The sequence below is a fragment of the Aethalodelphis obliquidens genome, unplaced genomic scaffold (genome assembly GCF_003676395.1).
Source record: "Aethalodelphis obliquidens isolate GAN/ISIS:26980383/991018 unplaced genomic scaffold, ASM367639v1 scaffold6, whole genome shotgun sequence".
NCBI lineage: Eukaryota > Metazoa > Chordata > Mammalia > Artiodactyla > Delphinidae > Aethalodelphis > Aethalodelphis obliquidens.
In genome coordinates this window covers 62,952,482-62,970,004 of record NW_020837950.1, presented here as the reverse complement: position 1 = coordinate 62,970,004, position 17,523 = coordinate 62,952,482, and the positions used below count along the sequence as shown (strand labels likewise).

At 34.9% G+C, this 17,523-nt stretch overlaps 1 protein-coding gene across 7 annotated transcripts in view; it reads left to right on the top strand.

Annotated features, from left to right (window-relative positions):
* Positions 1 to 17,523, top strand: part of SCLT1 (sodium channel and clathrin linker 1) — a 259,944-nt gene that overhangs the window by 100,052 nt on the left and 142,369 nt on the right. For all 7 annotated transcript variants that reach the window (XR_003432283.1, XR_003432284.1, XM_027103710.1 and 4 more), the window contains 3 exons: positions 243 to 365; positions 2,153 to 2,218; positions 6,274 to 6,344. Coding sequence is in view for 5 of the 7 variants with exons in the window: in XM_027103710.1 (XP_026959511.1) it covers positions 243 to 365; positions 2,153 to 2,218; positions 6,274 to 6,344 (260 nt within the window). In the remaining 2 variants the exon portion in view is untranslated. The remainder of the gene's footprint in view (positions 1 to 242; positions 366 to 2,152; positions 2,219 to 6,273; positions 6,345 to 17,523) is intronic.

Here is a 17,523-nt window from a genome sequence, read left to right as displayed (position 1 = left end):
TGCGTCACCTGCATTGGCAGGCAGATTCTTAACCACTGTGCCACCAGGGAAGTCCCTCTAAATAATTTTATTTACAACTTTATATCATCAAAAATATTTCAACTATACGATCTTAGACAAGTTCTATTTTTATTTTGTGACTTTATATACAAGAACTCATTCTGTAAAAGAATATGATTTATTTGTACTATGCAGTAGCGTGCTGATAATTTAATGAGTTCTGAAATGTTCTTCTTTTATAGGAAAAAACTCAGGCTGTAGAACTCTGGCAGACTGTTTCTCAGGAGCTGGACAGACTACAGAAACTTTACCAGGAACATATGACTGAGGCCCAGATTCATGTAGTTGAAAGTCAAAAACAAAAGGTAATCTTGGATTTCATGGTTTTCTTGTATATCAGTAAGAAGTTGCATTCTGGAGAAACTCAGTTTTGGAGAAGAATGCCTAAGTCTCTACCGCGTTATTTATGTTGGCAGTAAATTGATCTTCAGTGGTTAGAAATCTTTTGAACACATAAGATAATCAAAACTGTGCCTAGTGTGCATAGGGTTTTATAATGTGATTAGCAACGATAGCTGTATTTAGTGCTAATAAGCAGCTCTAAGATTATTATGTGTAAATGGATCTCCAAAACTTTTATATTCTTGATTTTTTTACCTGGTTAAAAAAGACAAAGACTAATCATTAGACCATGGACAGTGAAGAAGCCTGCTCAAATGTGATGACAACACTTGGGAAATGAAAATGTTAACAACCTTAAATGTGACCTTTTTCTAAAATGTGAAATTTGTCTAACATAAATTAAGCAGAATAGGATTTTACAATAGGAAGGCTCTTAATGGTTATTAAGGACTTCTTTCTATCCAAAGCAAGAATCATTTTATATTCTTTTAAAGTGAACATATAGCTTTTGCTTTATACCTCTGTTGACAAGAACGTACTATCTCACAAGACCATCCATTCCATTGGAAAATCTACCTCCCTTATCTTTCCATTGATTCTTTTTCTGCTAGGTACATTGAAATCTATGGAGAAATTCCAATTCTGATTCCTTTGCTGTGGATTTTTGAGAAGGCAGCTGTCTAAATATACTGGTTATCATGCCTCTCTTCAACTCTCATTTATAGACTTTTCAAATTCCAGTTTATGACTGTTCCTATTATTATCACTGTAACTAGGAATTTCTACCTAAAGAAGTCATAATAATACTTAATGATGCTTTGCAGCTTACAAAATGATTTTTCTGTACATGCCCTGGTTTGAAAATAATTCACATGTAGTCTGTGCCGTAACACTTACCTCTGAGATCTGGAAACCGTTTCTAATATAAGTTTGTTCTTTTAAGGCTGTTTTTTCATTAGGTTAATCAACTAAGCCATTAGGTTTAGGGAATTTTTTTCCGCTTGAATAAGATCATTCTTATGCTATAGCTTTGCAATTAGGGTTTTTTTCTTTCCTTTTTTTTCTTTGGCTGTACCTCTCAGCAAGTGGGATCTTAGTTCCCCGACCAGGGATTGAACCCATGTCCCCTGTATTGGAAGGCGGATTCTTAACCCCTGGACCACCAGGGAAGTCCCTGCAGTTAGGGTTTTTTTGTGTTTGTTTGTTTGTTTGTTTTTGTATACAACTTAACAAATAATACTCTGTCCTTATTTCCCTAGTTATCCATCAATCTTGAAATCTGTCATCTGACATATGATGTTTAATCCGATCATAACAGATAATCAAAAAATTTAAAACTTGTGGGGCATTCAAGCCATGAGAATTTTAAAGAAGGAGGAAAGGCACAATAACTCCTGTGCTGTGGTTTGTACTGTAGGTTTTGAATAGGTTTGAATATTGTTTGTCAATATTGGGTAAGGTGTCTCTAGCATATCTATCTACTAATGGATTGATTTCTAGAAATAATGATTTCACATAAAACATAAATAGCTACATTAGTTTCCACATTGCCACCTTATTTAATTTTGTAATCATTAAAAATTTTTATCTTTTTATTTCTTCAACTGTTAATTCACACAGTACTTGTGAGAAGAAATACAATTGATGTCATCTAGATTTAGGCATAATGATTTTAGCCTTGATTTTAGTTTAATTTTAAGTATGGGTTGCAAACAAAATGCTATTTATGTATTCCCTCTTCCTACTACAGGATCAGCTGACCAATTTTCAACAACTGACCAAGCAACTTCATGTAACTAATGAGACCACAGAAATGGTAAGTGAAAATATCCATTTAATGCACTTGTTATATAAACTAGAAATTGTCACTATAAGTAATAATGTTTATTTTTGCTAAGGCAAATCAACAAGAAAAAAATACTTGAAATTAAAATAGGTGAGCAGTATTCTTTTCTTTTTATCTGTCTTTTTCTTTCACATTCAGCAGCATGACATGAGGGTTCACGCTGGTTTCCAGAGATTTAAAGCTAACATCTATCTGAAATATATCCTAATCCGAAAATACTCTTAAGAGTCCTTGGTAAGATTTCCTGAGAGTAATTTCGACTGTGAGCTCCTCAAGAGTAGGACTCATGCTTTGTTCTTAGTATTTCATCTAGAACATAGTTAGGTATACACTAAGAATGGTGGAACTTTTAGACAAATGGTAACCCAAATCCTTAAAAAAAATAGAACACTAAGAATCATTTGTTAGTTGATTGACCACCACTCACCTAAATTGCTACACCTAAATTTCCCTTTAATTTTCTCCCAAAAGAAATAAAATTAACCTTCTGAGATCTGCTCTTTATCTTTCTCCCCACCTCTCACTTTTATTTTCTTATTCTCTTCCTTTCCTTCTTGGAATTTTATTTCACCTCATTGTTGAATAATAGGATTATGACATCCCAGGTAATTTCCTCTCTTTCCTTTCTTCATTTTGCTTAGTTTCCCTGCTAATTCAGAATTAGCAGGGTAGTACCTAATAAAAATGTCTTTGTTTAAGAGTGGAGTTGTGCCATCAAAGGTAAGTTTATCCAATTTTATCGTACTTAAAAAAACTTTCTCCTTTAACATGTAAAAAATTATTAAATAAATTTCTCCCTATTTTACTTATGTTAACATTTGGAATTTCTAATCACTTATAATTTTTGATAATATACTTCTTAGAGTTTTAAAATAGTATTAAAGTACTCCAAAATAAAATGATGACTGACTTCCATAATTAAGAAATCCTGGGCTTCCCTGGTGGCACAGTGGTTGAGAGTCCGCCTGCCGATGCAGGGGACGCAGGGGACGCAGGTTCGTGCCCCGGTCCGGGAAGATCCCACATGCCGCGGAGCGGCTAGACCCGTGAGCCATGGCCGCTGAGCCTGCGCGTCCGGAGCCTGCGCTCCGCAACGGGAGAGGCCACACAGTGAGAGGCCCACGTACCGCAAAAAAAAAAAAGAAATCCCGTTTCTACATGACATTAATAGTTTAACCTACCATAACATTTGTTTATTCTTTTTTTCAGTATTTCCTAGAATTGTGCAGATTACATAATCCTTTGGTATTTTGTACCACAGGGCCCATATTTTATTATATACAGCCCCAAATCATTCTGATATAAGTCATAGAAAAACATTTGAATATTTACAGGACATACTTTAAAAATTTCTAAGGCATTCATAGTTTTAGGCCAAAACTAAGAATAATAAGCTATGGATACAATAAAAGTGATAAGAAAGTGACAAGTTGGATTAAGCATTGTGTTATAAAGAGCAAAGAAAAGACTACCCTGGTTGTTAAAATAGAGGAAATTGGCTAAGAGAAATTTTTAAGACTTGAGTTTTTCTTAATGTATCAATCGTTAAGGTATTAAACATGACTCTACTAAGTGTAAAGGAGGTTTAAGTGATAGTAAAGATTTTGTAAAGTCTCAAAGAGCATTCAGAGCATGGTCATAGGAGCAAGTTTGAGTCAAAATCAAATAATTTCCATTAAAAAGTTTTCTGATTACATGAATAAACTCATGAAATGAATAGGCTCCTATAGATGTACAATAAATTGATGAGTATATAACAAATAAATAAAATCTTTTATAACCAATGTACTTTAGTGACATGCAGAAGGTAAAATGCCCTGACCCGAATGGTACCTAAAAATACAACTTTATATTTATTTATCTTTATTGTAGATGCAATAAGAGTTTACATTTCCTAGAAATTCTCTTTACTGAAATCATATTTTTCTTGAGACTTACTCATCTCTATAAAGTAACTCAAAAATATTTGTTAATTGCATACTAAGTTCCTTCTACTGCTATAGTTTCTCTAGTTGCAAAAGAAATGTGTATCTATCCACAAAGCCCCTGTCTAGTTGGAAAAACAGAAATGACATATGAAATAATCGGTGAATAAGGCACTAAGATAGATGATTGAAAGGGATTCTCTGAACCTTTATGAATCTCCAGATTCTATAGTATAGGTATAGTATATAATTTTTTTGTGATCGTAAATACAGAGCATCATAAAGCCATATTCAGATGCAGTTGTTGAGCTCTTACTAGGCTTGCTAGCAAGTTATGTGTGTTTGTTCCCAACACCAGCTTCTTAAAATTCACGATTCTAATTTATACTTCTGCTAATTACTCTACATAATCTACCTTTAAGGTGCTCCCAAATAATAAAAATCACAAGCATTAATTATGCCAGTTCCAAGACTATATATAGTAAAACATGAATGGTACATTATAAACATTATAAAAGGGAATCAATTTGGTCTGAAGTCGTTGAGATAGCTTTACAGGAGAATTTGAAATGATATTAAAGATCATCCTTTCCCTCAAGTGATATAGGCATCCTTCTATTAAATGCTTTACAGTTTAGATGATCCTCTAGCCTCTGCTTTGAATATCTCCTGTAAGAGATCTTGTCATTTCCCCAAAGAGCCTGTTCCTTTGAACTCTGATTATTAGAAAGCTAAAATCTCTCTTACCAGGCTTCCTCCCACTGACATATGGTTTTATCTTTGGGAGTAACATAGAACAAGCTCAATTCTTTTTTAAGTCAACCCTTCAATTATTTGCATATAATCATATGTCTGTTGTAACTCATGCCCAGTGTTACAGTTTTTTGTTTTAACTTTTCAGGTGTGGTGTAATTTACCTACCTTTCATTATTGTATCCCTCTTTCTCTGCATGCCATAATTGGTCTCTTAAATTGTGGTCTGTGAATTGAATACTAAATTCTGTTCTGGAGTAGTTTACTTCCCGAGATAAAGATAAAGATGCAGTCCTCAGACTCTCTTTCATGTCTCAGTTAAGGCATTCATTCATTCACTCATTCATTCCTCAAAGGTATAAGTGCTTAGAATGTACTGAATCATGTGCTAGATGCTGGGAGTTCTGGGTGCAGCTGGTCTTCGAAAACAGGCACATGTTGTAGCCAGGAATATACGTAGACTTTAAACATAGTACTTAAGTACGGTGCAATGTGCATTGTAAAAGTATATGTAAAGTTTTATCAAAATGCAGAAAGGAAGCAATCAGTTTTGCCTTAGAGTGACCACACAGGTTATGCAGGGATGAATGCTGGCTGAATGAGGACATCCCAAGTAGAGGGAAATAGAAAAGTGTATTAAAAATATGAAGTTGGGGTAAAACCAGCACTTAGAGAAGATAATCAATTCCCTTAGAAAATTTTATTCTACAGTTGGAAGACTGCTTCATAACTTACTTTAGCATTAGCAGACCCGGAGGAAAGGGTTCCAGAGCATGTCATTTATTTGGGAGATAATACCATGAAAAACCAGTAGGGGAGTGGAGAAACAAGACTAGGAAGGGAAGAGAAGGTAGCCAATAACGGATTTTTAACAATCAAGCAAATTAACACTGTGGGTAACTGAAACTTAATCCCACTGCTGAACTGTGGAAGCCAGTAAAGAAACAGCCTCAGTTATTCCACCACAGGGCATGGGAGTTGGGGATTTTTACCCACCAATTCCATTCGGTCATTGTTTTGGGGCTCTTACAGAACAGGCTGGGGGCATGAATTCTACACCACCTATATAGCCTTCTGCATAGTTTGGTGAGCAAAGGAGGCTCAGAAGGTCAGAAAAAGCCAGAGGATACAGAAATGCAAATGCAGGTAGTTTGAAGTGAAGCAGGTGTCCACTGAAGTAGTGAAGGCACAGAAGGATGGCCAGGGTTATATTTTATCATTAAAAAATCTAATTATTATCATGACTTCATTTCATTTATTTCTACTCATATACCCTGTAGTTAGTCTTTAAAGATACAGTTTTAAATGTTCTGATACTGAATGTTTCTATTTTTTTTCTTTTCGCAGACTAATCAACACTTTTTGAAAACAGTAACTGAACAAAATGTGGAAATCGAGCAACTCCGAAAACAACTTAGGTATTTTCAAAAATGATTTTTGTTATTTTATTAATAATTACTTTTCTTCAGGGGAAGCACTGGTGTCATAATTTTTCCCGTGAGTGTTTTTATTTTTTCCTCCCTTTTAAGCTGCTGTCAGTAGCTTCTTGTGTGCATGATCTTTTGGGACAAGAAGAAACTGAAATCAAGACTATCAGTCAGGCAACAACTGTAATACATATATGTGAAGGGCTGTTCCATGATGGCAAAACTAGTGCTTATGGAAGAAAGTCAGTCCTCTTCCTGGGACTTCTGGGAACCAAGCCAGCCCCTCCATCAGCCCCCAGGGCCTTGCCTTCTGAACACCCCAGGGCCCATTGGCCTCTGGACACTGTCTTCCCACCAGAGCCCCGCCCACCTCCGGGGGCTGTCTGTAATGGCCCACAGATCCCCAATTCCCGGATCCCTTCTTCCCCACCGCCAGGCAGGGGCAGAATAAATGTTTATACGGATTTTAGAGCTCAAAAAAAAAAAAAAAGAGAGAAAGAAAATCAGTCCTCTTAAAAAATGTTTCTACACATATCTTTCTTTGTATTCTCCCATAAGCAGACCCTAAGAGTTTGAAAGCACGTAGTTTATTTAGAGGTAATACCAGTAGAGGTAATACCAGGAGAGGAGTGGGGAAGTGAGATAGGGAAGGGGAGGAGAAGGCAGCCAATAAGGGGTTTTTAAAAACCAGGCAACTTAATACCGTATGTCTATATTATGGTCCAGTGGTTTAAAAATCATTGCATCAATAGACTTCACGGGAAAAACTCTAAATGACAAAAAAAACATTTTTTCACATTTCATTCCCCTTAGTCATAATACTTAAAATTCAGAAGCTTAGTCATATAAGGTTTTTTGCTGTGATTCTGTCATGTAGAAATATCTTTAAATTGTAATGTAAATTTATATTTTACAAAACTTGTAAGTTACTGTTTGTTAAATGAACCTTGCTATTTATTTTTCCCACCATCATGTATTTTGCCCTGCAAATGCATTATATTGGTTTTGTTTTGAAGGAAAACTTATTTCACGAAATTATTTTTTATTTTACAAAATTTTATATACCAGTTTTCATATTTTTCTCTTATTACCTTCATGAACTTTTAAATTTAATTTAATAAATTTACCTTCTTTTCCCCTAGCCATTTTTACTTGTTGGCTCTTATTTAGTTCTTCTTATTTCTTTCAAAGTTATTGATTTTGCAATTTAAAATACTAATGATTTATATAATTGCAAGATCTTCTTCTTTTTTTCAAAATAGAAGTGGCTTTTTAAATTATAATAGTAATAGTAATACTTTAGATAGTATGAAAATATATCAAATTGCAGTACAATTCTGACAGTAAGTTATTACAGACTCCACAGGTTAAGAGCACAATCCCCAATGTGACTACACTCACTCAGATGCCAGCCACAAGTTCAGGGGTCCCCAGGCCACTCATACCTCTGACCAATTGAATACAAATGTGGGTGTTCTCACTAACCCCCAGGCTCAATAGTTCTTGAAAATGGCTCAGAAAACTCAGGAAAGCACCATACTTGTGATTAAAATTTTATTATAAAGGACATAAATCAAAACCAGCCAAAAGAAGAGACTTAACTGGGTGAGATCTAGGAAGGTCCCAAAAGCAGAGCTTCTGTGTCCTCTGCCCATGGAATCAGGGTGTGTCAACATCCTGGCACAGCAGTGTGTTCGCTAACCAGGAATCTCACCTAAGCCTCAGTGTCCTGAGTTTTTATTGGAGTTTCATTATGTGCATTTGACTTATATTCAATGTAAATAAATTTATATTCTAATTAAATAGTATTTATAATGACTGCATCATAGAGCAAAACCTTATATGAATAAGCTGAATTTTAAGTATTATGACTGATCGAATGAATAATTGATCACTTGATTGAACTTAGTCTCCAGACCTTCTTCCCTCCCTGAGAGTCAGGAGGTTGGGCCTATATCATGTGGCTCAAAGCTCCAACCCTCTAATTACATGGGGCCTACCGTGAGTCATTTCATTAGCATAAACTTAGGGGTAGTCCCAAGTGCCTACCATGAATAACAAAGATACTGCTATTACTTGGGAAATTCCAAGGGTTTATATTCTCCATCCTAGAAACTTAGACAAAGACCAGACAAATTCTTTATTATACAACTCTTTTTAAGTGGAAAATAAAAATCTCATAATTCCATTATTTAGAGTTAACTATTATTAACTTTTTAAATGTATAATTTAGGTTTGTGTATTTAAGTATTTTAGTTTAAAAAAGGGGGGATGATATACACACTGTCTAATAGCCTAATTGTTTTTTCTTATAGATTATATGAATATCATATCAATATTATCAACCATAACATTATATAGTATACTATTACATGGATGTGCTATATTTATTAGTTAAATTCTTATTCACTTTCCACTGTGAAAAAGGCTACTTCTTCGTTGAACATTACAATTAGAGCAGTTTTAGAACAGTAAATACATAATAGTTAGCCGTAAGTTAGTCTTGGATGTTATTATTGTTTATTGTTATTATTAAATAAAATTTTAGTACTACTAAAGAAATTAAAGTGAATCTTATCTAATTAAGACATTTAAAAGAAATGCCAACTTGGTTGAATGTTTTGTTATACATTTTTTTAAACTTCCTTTTAAAATTGTTTTATGATAAAAACACTAGACCCTAAAGCATAAACTGACAGAAATATAAGGCGTGGCAGAACAAGTCCATAATCATAGTAAGGATTTTAAATCTTTAAGTGACTGATAGATATAGAAGATATGATTTATGTGATTAACAACTTGATCTAACAGACATCTCTGAAACATTGAATCCATTTATTTAATAAATATCTAGCAAGCATCTACTATTGCCAGGCTCTACACCTGGGGTATATCAATGTATAATACAGTTGAAGACTTCTGTCCTTTTGGAACTTACATCCAGCAGGAGCAAGCAGACAATAAACACAGTATCTCAGTAGGTTAGGAGACAATTAGTGCTAGAGAAGAACAAAACAAAACAAAAGATCAGGATGAGAGATCTGGAGTGCTAGGGACAGTGGTGAAGTTGCAGTTTATTTTTAGTAGAGTATTCAAAGTAAGCCTCCCTAAGAGGTTGAGATTTGAACAAAGACTTGAAGGATGTGAACAAATAATCCATGCAATACAGGGAAAGTGTCTAGAGTAAAGAACTTGCCATTGCAGAGGTGGAAATGTGCTTGGGGAACAGCGAGGAAGCTAGATGCCTCTTATCTATTTCTGAGTAACAAACCATTGCAAAACTTGGTGACTCAAAACAATAACTTATTTAGATTATGATTTGGGAGAGAAGAGAACAGGCTTTCTGGTCTGGGCCTGCAGGGCTGATATCTACTGAACTTGTCTATTTGTCTCTAGCCAGCTGGTCGGTCTGCTAGCAGCATGGTCTAGTAGTTGGCAGCAGATGATAAACCTGTCTGGCAATTGGCAGTCTCTTCACCAGGTCAACAAGGCACATCTTACTTCTTCACTTGGCCATTCCCCAGAATAGCAAGAGAGCAAATCCCAACGTACAAATACTTTCCAAGTCTCTCTTGGATCATATTGGGTTGACCAAAAAGTGCCTTTGGTTTTTAAATAAGAATAAAAGACACATTTTTCATTTTCACCAAAACTTTATTGAACAACGTATTCACCCTTTTGTTCCACTACCTTCTGCCGTTTTTCAGGCAGCTTCATAATTCCATCTTCCTAAAACTTTTTATCTTTTTGAGCAAAGAACTATTCCAGATGTCTTTTACAGTCCTCCAGGGAATTGAAGTTCATTCCATTAAGAGAATTTTGTAAAGACTGAAATAAATGGAAATCTGAAGATGCAATGTCTGGCGAATATGGCAGATGAATCAGAACTTCCCAGCCAAGCCGTAACTGTTTTTTGCCTGGTCATCAAAGAAACATGCGGTCTTGCATTATCTTGATGGAAGATTATACATTTTCTGTTGACTAATTCTGGACGCTTTTCATCGAGTAATGCTTTCAGTTGGTCTAACTGGGAGCAGTACTTATTGGAATTAATCGTTTGGTTTTCCGGAAGGAGCTCATAATATAGGACTCCCTTCCAATCCTACCATATACACAACATCACCTTCTTTGGATGAAGACCGGCCTTTGGTGTGGTTGATGGTGGTTCATTTCACTTGCCCCATGATCTCTTCCATTCCACATTATTGTGCAGTATCCACTTTTTATCACCCGTCACAATTTGTTTTAAAAATGGAACGTTTTCATTACTTTTAAGTAGAGAATTGCATGTGGAAATATGGTCAAGGTTTTTTTCACTTATGTGGAACCCAAACATCAAAGCAATTCACATAACCAAGCTGGCGCAAATGATTTTCAGCGCTTGATTTGGATATTTTGAGTATGTTGGCTATCTCCCGCGTGGTGTAACATTGATTGTTCTCACTTAATGTCTCGATTTGATCGCTATCAACTTCAACTGGTCTACCTGACGGTGGAGGATCGCCCAGCAAGAAATCTCCAGCACGAAACTTCGCAAACCACGTTTGACATGTTCAATCAGTCACAGCACCTTCTCCATACACTGCACAAATCTTTTTTGTGTTCCGTTTTTACCTTTTCTGAAGTAAATAAAGCATAATATGCCAAAAATGTTGCTTTTTTCCTTCCATCTTCAATATTAAAACGGCTACACAAAAATTCACCAATTTTGATGTATTTTTTTAAATGCACACTGATACGACAGCTGTCACAATCTAATAAAATTGTTTCAAATGAAGTTAAAGACAACTAAGTGTTACTAGAGCCATCTTATGGAAAAAACTGAACGAACCTTTTAGCCAACCCAATTTTTGGTAATTTCTCATGGCAAAGCAAGTCACATGGTCAACCCAAATTCAAAGGATAGGGAAAAAGATACCCCTTTTGATGGGAAGATTTTCAACATCATGTTGCAAAGATGTGAATAAGAGAGGGAAGAATTTTGGACCACTTTTACAGTTTCTGACGCTAGTATATCTGGAACACAGTAAAGTAGGAAGAGGGTAGTAGGAGATAAGGTCAGAAATGTTACAGACAGTAGGAAACAAGGTGATATGGGGCCTTGTAGGCCATTGTGAGGACTTTGATTTTTTACTATGGATGAAATAGAAATAGGTTTTAACAGAAGAGTGACATGATCCGATTTATATTTTAATGGGATTGATCACTCTGACTGCTGTATTGAAAATAGACTTGTAGAGAGGCAAAACATGGAAGCAGGGAGACTCGTTCCAGCTGGATATCAGTTAAATACCCAAAGTAGTTTATGAGTGTACATGTTCTGAAAAATGTTAGAAATAATAACCTTAGTAACTAAAGAGAAAAAAAAGGTTTAACTAGGTGTTGAGTTATAGTAAACATTATTATTAAAAATCAATGGTGAGAAGATGGATCAGTGCTTTCACCTGTTCCTCCTGCTAAGAACAACTAAAACCCCAGGACATAAATACAAAACAAACATAGGAAGACCGAAAGGTGGAGAGAAGAAAGCAGATTGGCTAGGTGCCTCAGGATCCAAGGAATGACACTGTGGTCAGTTCCCTTGACTTTTTGATTTGAGTTTGTTTTTGCTTTTTTGCCCCATATATCCCAGAGTTGGAACAGAAGAAGCCAGCAATCTGACAATACCAACAAGGCACAGACCAAAAAAGAAAAGTGCCAACAGAGACTTTCTCCTTCTAGCCAAAGGACCAGGAAAGGAGAAGCCAAGCATGACAAAAAACTTTGAACAATCTCTGTACTCTAGCCAGGTACCAAAGGAAAAAACTATGTACCCACCTGTACCCATCCTACCTGTACGCACCTGTACCCATCCTAGAAAGGCCTAGTAGGGAGTTTGGACTTCTACCTCTACCTCGCAGTAAAAGACAGCACCTTATTCCCCCAAAAGAAAGGTATCAGAGGAGATAAACTAAAATAATCTAAAACTTATTTGTTAGGTTTCTATCAAAGTCACTCATCATGCCAAGAATCAGGAAAATCTCAATTCAAATGAAAAAGACAATCAGTAGACCCAACACTTAGATGACAGAGATGTTAAAATTATGTGACAAAAATTTTAAACAGCCATCATAAAATGCATTAATGAGAAATTATGAATAAGCTTGAAACAAATGAAAAACATTCCCAACAAGGAAATGGAAAGTCTCAGCGAGGAAATACAAGATATACAGATGAACTAAACAGAAAATTTAGTTGGTTGGGAACATTAAATTCTCTAATGAGAATAAGTCTTCCCATATTTTTAAAATCAGTCATAATAGAGTTCATATTAAAACCCCTATAGTGTGTGTGTATATGTATGTGAGAGAGAAACTTGGTAATCCTAACATCATGAAATGGTAAAGTGTCATTTATGAAAACAATTCTATAGAAGAATAAAATGCAATGTTATTTACAAGAACTTGAGTTTGGCAACATAGAACGGAAGGAAGAATATATGTATAGTTTAGCACATGACAGAGGTGGCATTATAAATCAGTAGGGAAACAATCATGTTAGGAATTGTTGCTATCTATGGAAAAAAAAAGTGTGAAGTTTTGCTTTTCACATTTAGGCATTTATATGGTTTTATGGATTAAATAAGTAAATGTAAAAATCAAAAGCTTTGCAGATTTTAAAATATCTGAAAATCTCCCTTTAATAAATTTTGCTAGGGAAGTACTTCTTAATCAAAATTTAAATGCAAGCCAAAAAGGAAAAGATTGATATATTTGAGTATGTTAAAATGTAAAACTTCTGTTACAAAAATTAATATAAGTCAAATGAAAAGGCAACCCACAGTCTGTGAGAAGACATTTGCAATGCACATAACTGACAGCGTATTAGTGTTGAGGATACATTACCTAAGCATCAATAAAAATAAAAATCCATAGACTATTGGGCAAAGGATATGAACAAACATTTCAGAAGTCATAACAGTCAGAAAAATGCAAGTTAAATAATGAGATACTACATCAGACCCAGTTATCAATGTCAAAAATATAATGTGGAGTGTAATAACAAGGTACAAAAGAAGACTGCAGTATTATGCAATTCATATACATTTCAAATGTTTTAATCAATAGTGTGTATTGATTATGTATATGTATGTTTTAGTTATATATATATATTTAGTTATATATTCATATTCTCATATATAGTAAAATAATTTAAAAGTATGTGTGTGTACATATATATACACATATTCGTATATATATAGTGTGTGTGTGTGCAGTGCATATGCTATTAAAGAATTAAATAAAAACATTTCCAGAAATAGTATGCCCTAATTTCAAGTTAGTGATTATGTCTAGTGATTGTCTACAAGTAGACTATTTGTAGAAGTAGGGAATTATAGGTGGCCTAGGTGTCTGTCACTAAGGAAATGGATAGTAAAATGTGGTAATTGCATCCCATGGAATACTGTGCATCATTTAGAAACATGTATTTACATGTAAAGATGTAGAAACAGCAGCATAGGTAGATCTAGAAAACAAGGTTTATATTAAGAAAGTAAAAAGAGATATGGATCTATAGTACAAAAACACATACATGCAAATAACAATGTATGTTTTACCAGTATATGGATATATCATGTTTTAATGTGAACCTACAAAATGAAGGGGAATGAGAGAGCGATTGGGAATGAAGAGGAAAACAACGAAAATAAATAAGAGCAGGTCTTTCATAGCTAATGGTCATGGGTAGATAATGGGGTTATGAAAAGAATACTGTGATTAACTCAACTCTGCACTCAAGGTTCAAAAAAGAGTAGAAGAAAAAAGAGAATATGAGAGTTATGGTATATGTGGGATAAGTCTGGGTGTGGAGATTTTGGAAGGAAAATGAGTAAGGAAACTGGTTCATAACGACCTCTATGATATGATGATAATGAAAATAGAAAATAAAAATGCAAATAAAAGGCTATATATAGAGAAAATGGTGATATTGGGCTAAAGGACGGGAAAAATCATGAAATTTTATGGCTAAAGTTATCTTAATCATTTAGTTCAAGTTCCTAAATTTATGGAAGAAAACCAAACTGAACCAAAGTCTCAGAAATTGTCTTGTCCAGGGTTGCACCAGAAATTCAAAGAGGAGCCAAATTAGAACTTGCATCTTGTAATTGCTCATCTAGTGAGTTTCTAAGCCGGACTTTCTGACAGTATTCACAACAGTAAGGTTGATTGTTAAAGAAAGAATGATGAGTGGATACATTGTTTTTTGACAACTGTGTCATTTGACTTTTGGACATTTGGGCCTAAAGATTATAAGTTGGAGATTAACAAAGATAGTTTGGGTTTTCTAAAGCCTAAAATGTCTTAAGTGTTTAATTGTCCATGAGCAACTTTGCCATAATATTTACTGACAGTATTCCATAGCTTAACACTAAGCAGTTCAGAGTTGTATACATAAAACTATGCTTGCTTTTCCTGCCACAGATTTGAAGGAACATAAGGATAAGCAGATGCTTCTTTTAGGGAAAAGGATGTTGCTTTCAAGTTTGACAGATTCTGAATGATGGGCATATTGATATTACCAGAATTTAAGTTTTGAGATGCCTTATATATCCATGCCAAGAATAACTACCTTAGAAACTCTTTAAACACTAGCTTTGTTTAAGTTTGTACTTAAACTGAAAACATATTAGTTTCATTTGTTGTCTGATGTTATGGTGCAAAAAAAAAATGAGAATCATGTGAATTTATAATTAAAGCTTTTATCATCTTCCTTTTTGAGAGTTTCTGCTGATACCCTATCATAGCAGAGAAAACTTGTCAGCCTAGTTTCAAAGAATCTTCATTCACCTGGTCCTTCCCAACCCTCTAGTTATGTATAATAGTCATTTTGCTGTTTCTCATGGAAGAACTTTTGGTTCCTTCCTGTTTGCCTTTGATCATTATTCTGTTTTGTAGAAAATTTACAATTTTATAAATCTGGTTAAAACTTGCCTTCTCCAGGAAGACGTCTCTGGTTCATTCCGCCAGATTTTTACCCTTCTTTTCTTGTGGATATACTGAGCATTTATTCATTTTAACTGAGATTGTATGCTGTTTTTCTTCAGGTGATTTTTTTGTCATATATATTTGTTTATAATGTGTATCTAGCTGAGTTATGGAAATATTTTTCAAGCCATATGTGCTCAGATTTCATATCTGCCTTGTAAAATCTTTGAAGGAAAGGATTTCGTTTGCGTATATCTTTCAGGAATAACCAATATTACCTTTGTAAAAGAATGTACTGTAAAGATTGACTCTAAAGCATTTGCACAGGAGTTCATATTATCCTCTCATCAGAGTGGCATTATCATAATATTTATTAGAAAAAACTTTTAGCCACTAAGGAATGATCTCATTAGCAGCCATAGATAACTGTTTTCATATAAACAGTCTATAACTTATCAATCTATTTATTTTGTATTTATTGAGAACTTATAGAGATATGTGCTCTGAGTTTAGAAATAGTCTTTAATAAGTTTATGTATGATGTGACAGCCTCAAAATTGTTGAAATTTGACCTGTTTCATCTCATGTACACTTTTGTGGCTTCAATAATCTCTAAAGGTAAGAGCCCATTAAATTTTTGTAGCTTGAGGTTCTCCTGGTTATCTCCACCCAGATAGGTCCGTAACACTAAACTAAGCTTGTTATTATATCTCCTGAATCTTCCCTTTGTATTTATAAATGGCATCATCCAGTTTCTGCTTCAGAAAACTAGGAGGTATCCTAAATTCTTTTCTGTCCCAACTCTACTTTCTGAATGTCTCTCAGATCCTTCACCTCTGCATCATTATATTGTTATTGCCTTTGCTCAATCCGTCATCTCATCTGAGCTACTGCAGTAACCTCCAATTTGGCTTACCTCTTCTCCATCTTCTTTCTTTTTTGTACTATCATCAAAGTGATCTTTCAAAAACAGAATCTGAACATGTCAGTCTCCTTCAGTGGCTACAAAATGCCTATGGGATATAATCCAAATTTTCTAGCATGACATGAAGTCTTCTACGACCTGACCCCTGGTGACTTAACTCTATATCTTGTCACCCTGCATCTCAATTTCCTGAACTATTGTTGGTTTCCCAAACAAGCCATGCTATTTCACAAATCCCTACCTTTGCTCACATTGTTCAGGCTGCCTAAAATACCCTTTCCTGATAAATATCTTCTCGACTTTCAAGGTTCAGAAGTGTGCTGTCTTCTAGAAATCATTTTCCGAATCTGTGTTTCTTCCTCCCCAGGTAGAACCAAACATGCCTTCCTTTGTGCCCCAGCTGTAGACTGCACGTGTATCTGTCACAGTATTTTTAACACTTTAATTTACTTAATTCTTTGCAAATCAATCTTTCTTTGCTAGTTTTTAAGCTCCTTAAAGGCGTGGATCATAATTTAGCCTTTTTACCTTGCCATCATCTAAGACAGTGCTAGATACATGGCAAGTGCTCAAAAGAACCTTTTTGAGTCATTAAGTCAGTTAATTAATTAAATTGCACTTCACCAGAGGGGCAAAGCTGAACTAATTTACGTGGGTTTTCTATTTGTGTATTTTGCCATTGATCTTTTGGGGCACAACTGTCATTATTTAGAAAATTATATTTTATATTCTTCACCCATGCAGTAATATGTGTCCAGTTAGTAGTCCTGTGTGATGAAGTCTCGTGCCATCCTGCTTTATCTTGCCCAGTCATGAATCATCATTTTGTCCACTGTATCCGGCCATATCCCATCACTTGTGGGGTCTCGGCTATCAGGTTGACACTCAGGGTACTGCAGTGCTTGTGTTCAAGTAACCCTTACTTTACTTAATAATGGCCCCAAAGCACACAAGTAGTGATGCTGGCAATTCAGATATGCCAAAGAGAAACTTTAAAGTGCTTCCTTTAATGAAGAGGTGAAATCTCTCTATTTAATAAAGAAAGAAAAAAATCTTCTGCTGAGGTTGCTAAGATCAATGGTAAAAACGAATCTTCTATCCATAAAATTGTGAAGAAGGAGAAAGAAATTCATGCTGATTTTGCTGTTGCACCTCAGACTGCAAAAGTTACAGCCATAGTACATGATAAGTGTTAGTTAAGATGAAAAAGGCATTAAATCTGTACAATGAGAGAGAGAGAAAAAGACCACATTCACATAACTTTTATTACAGTATATTG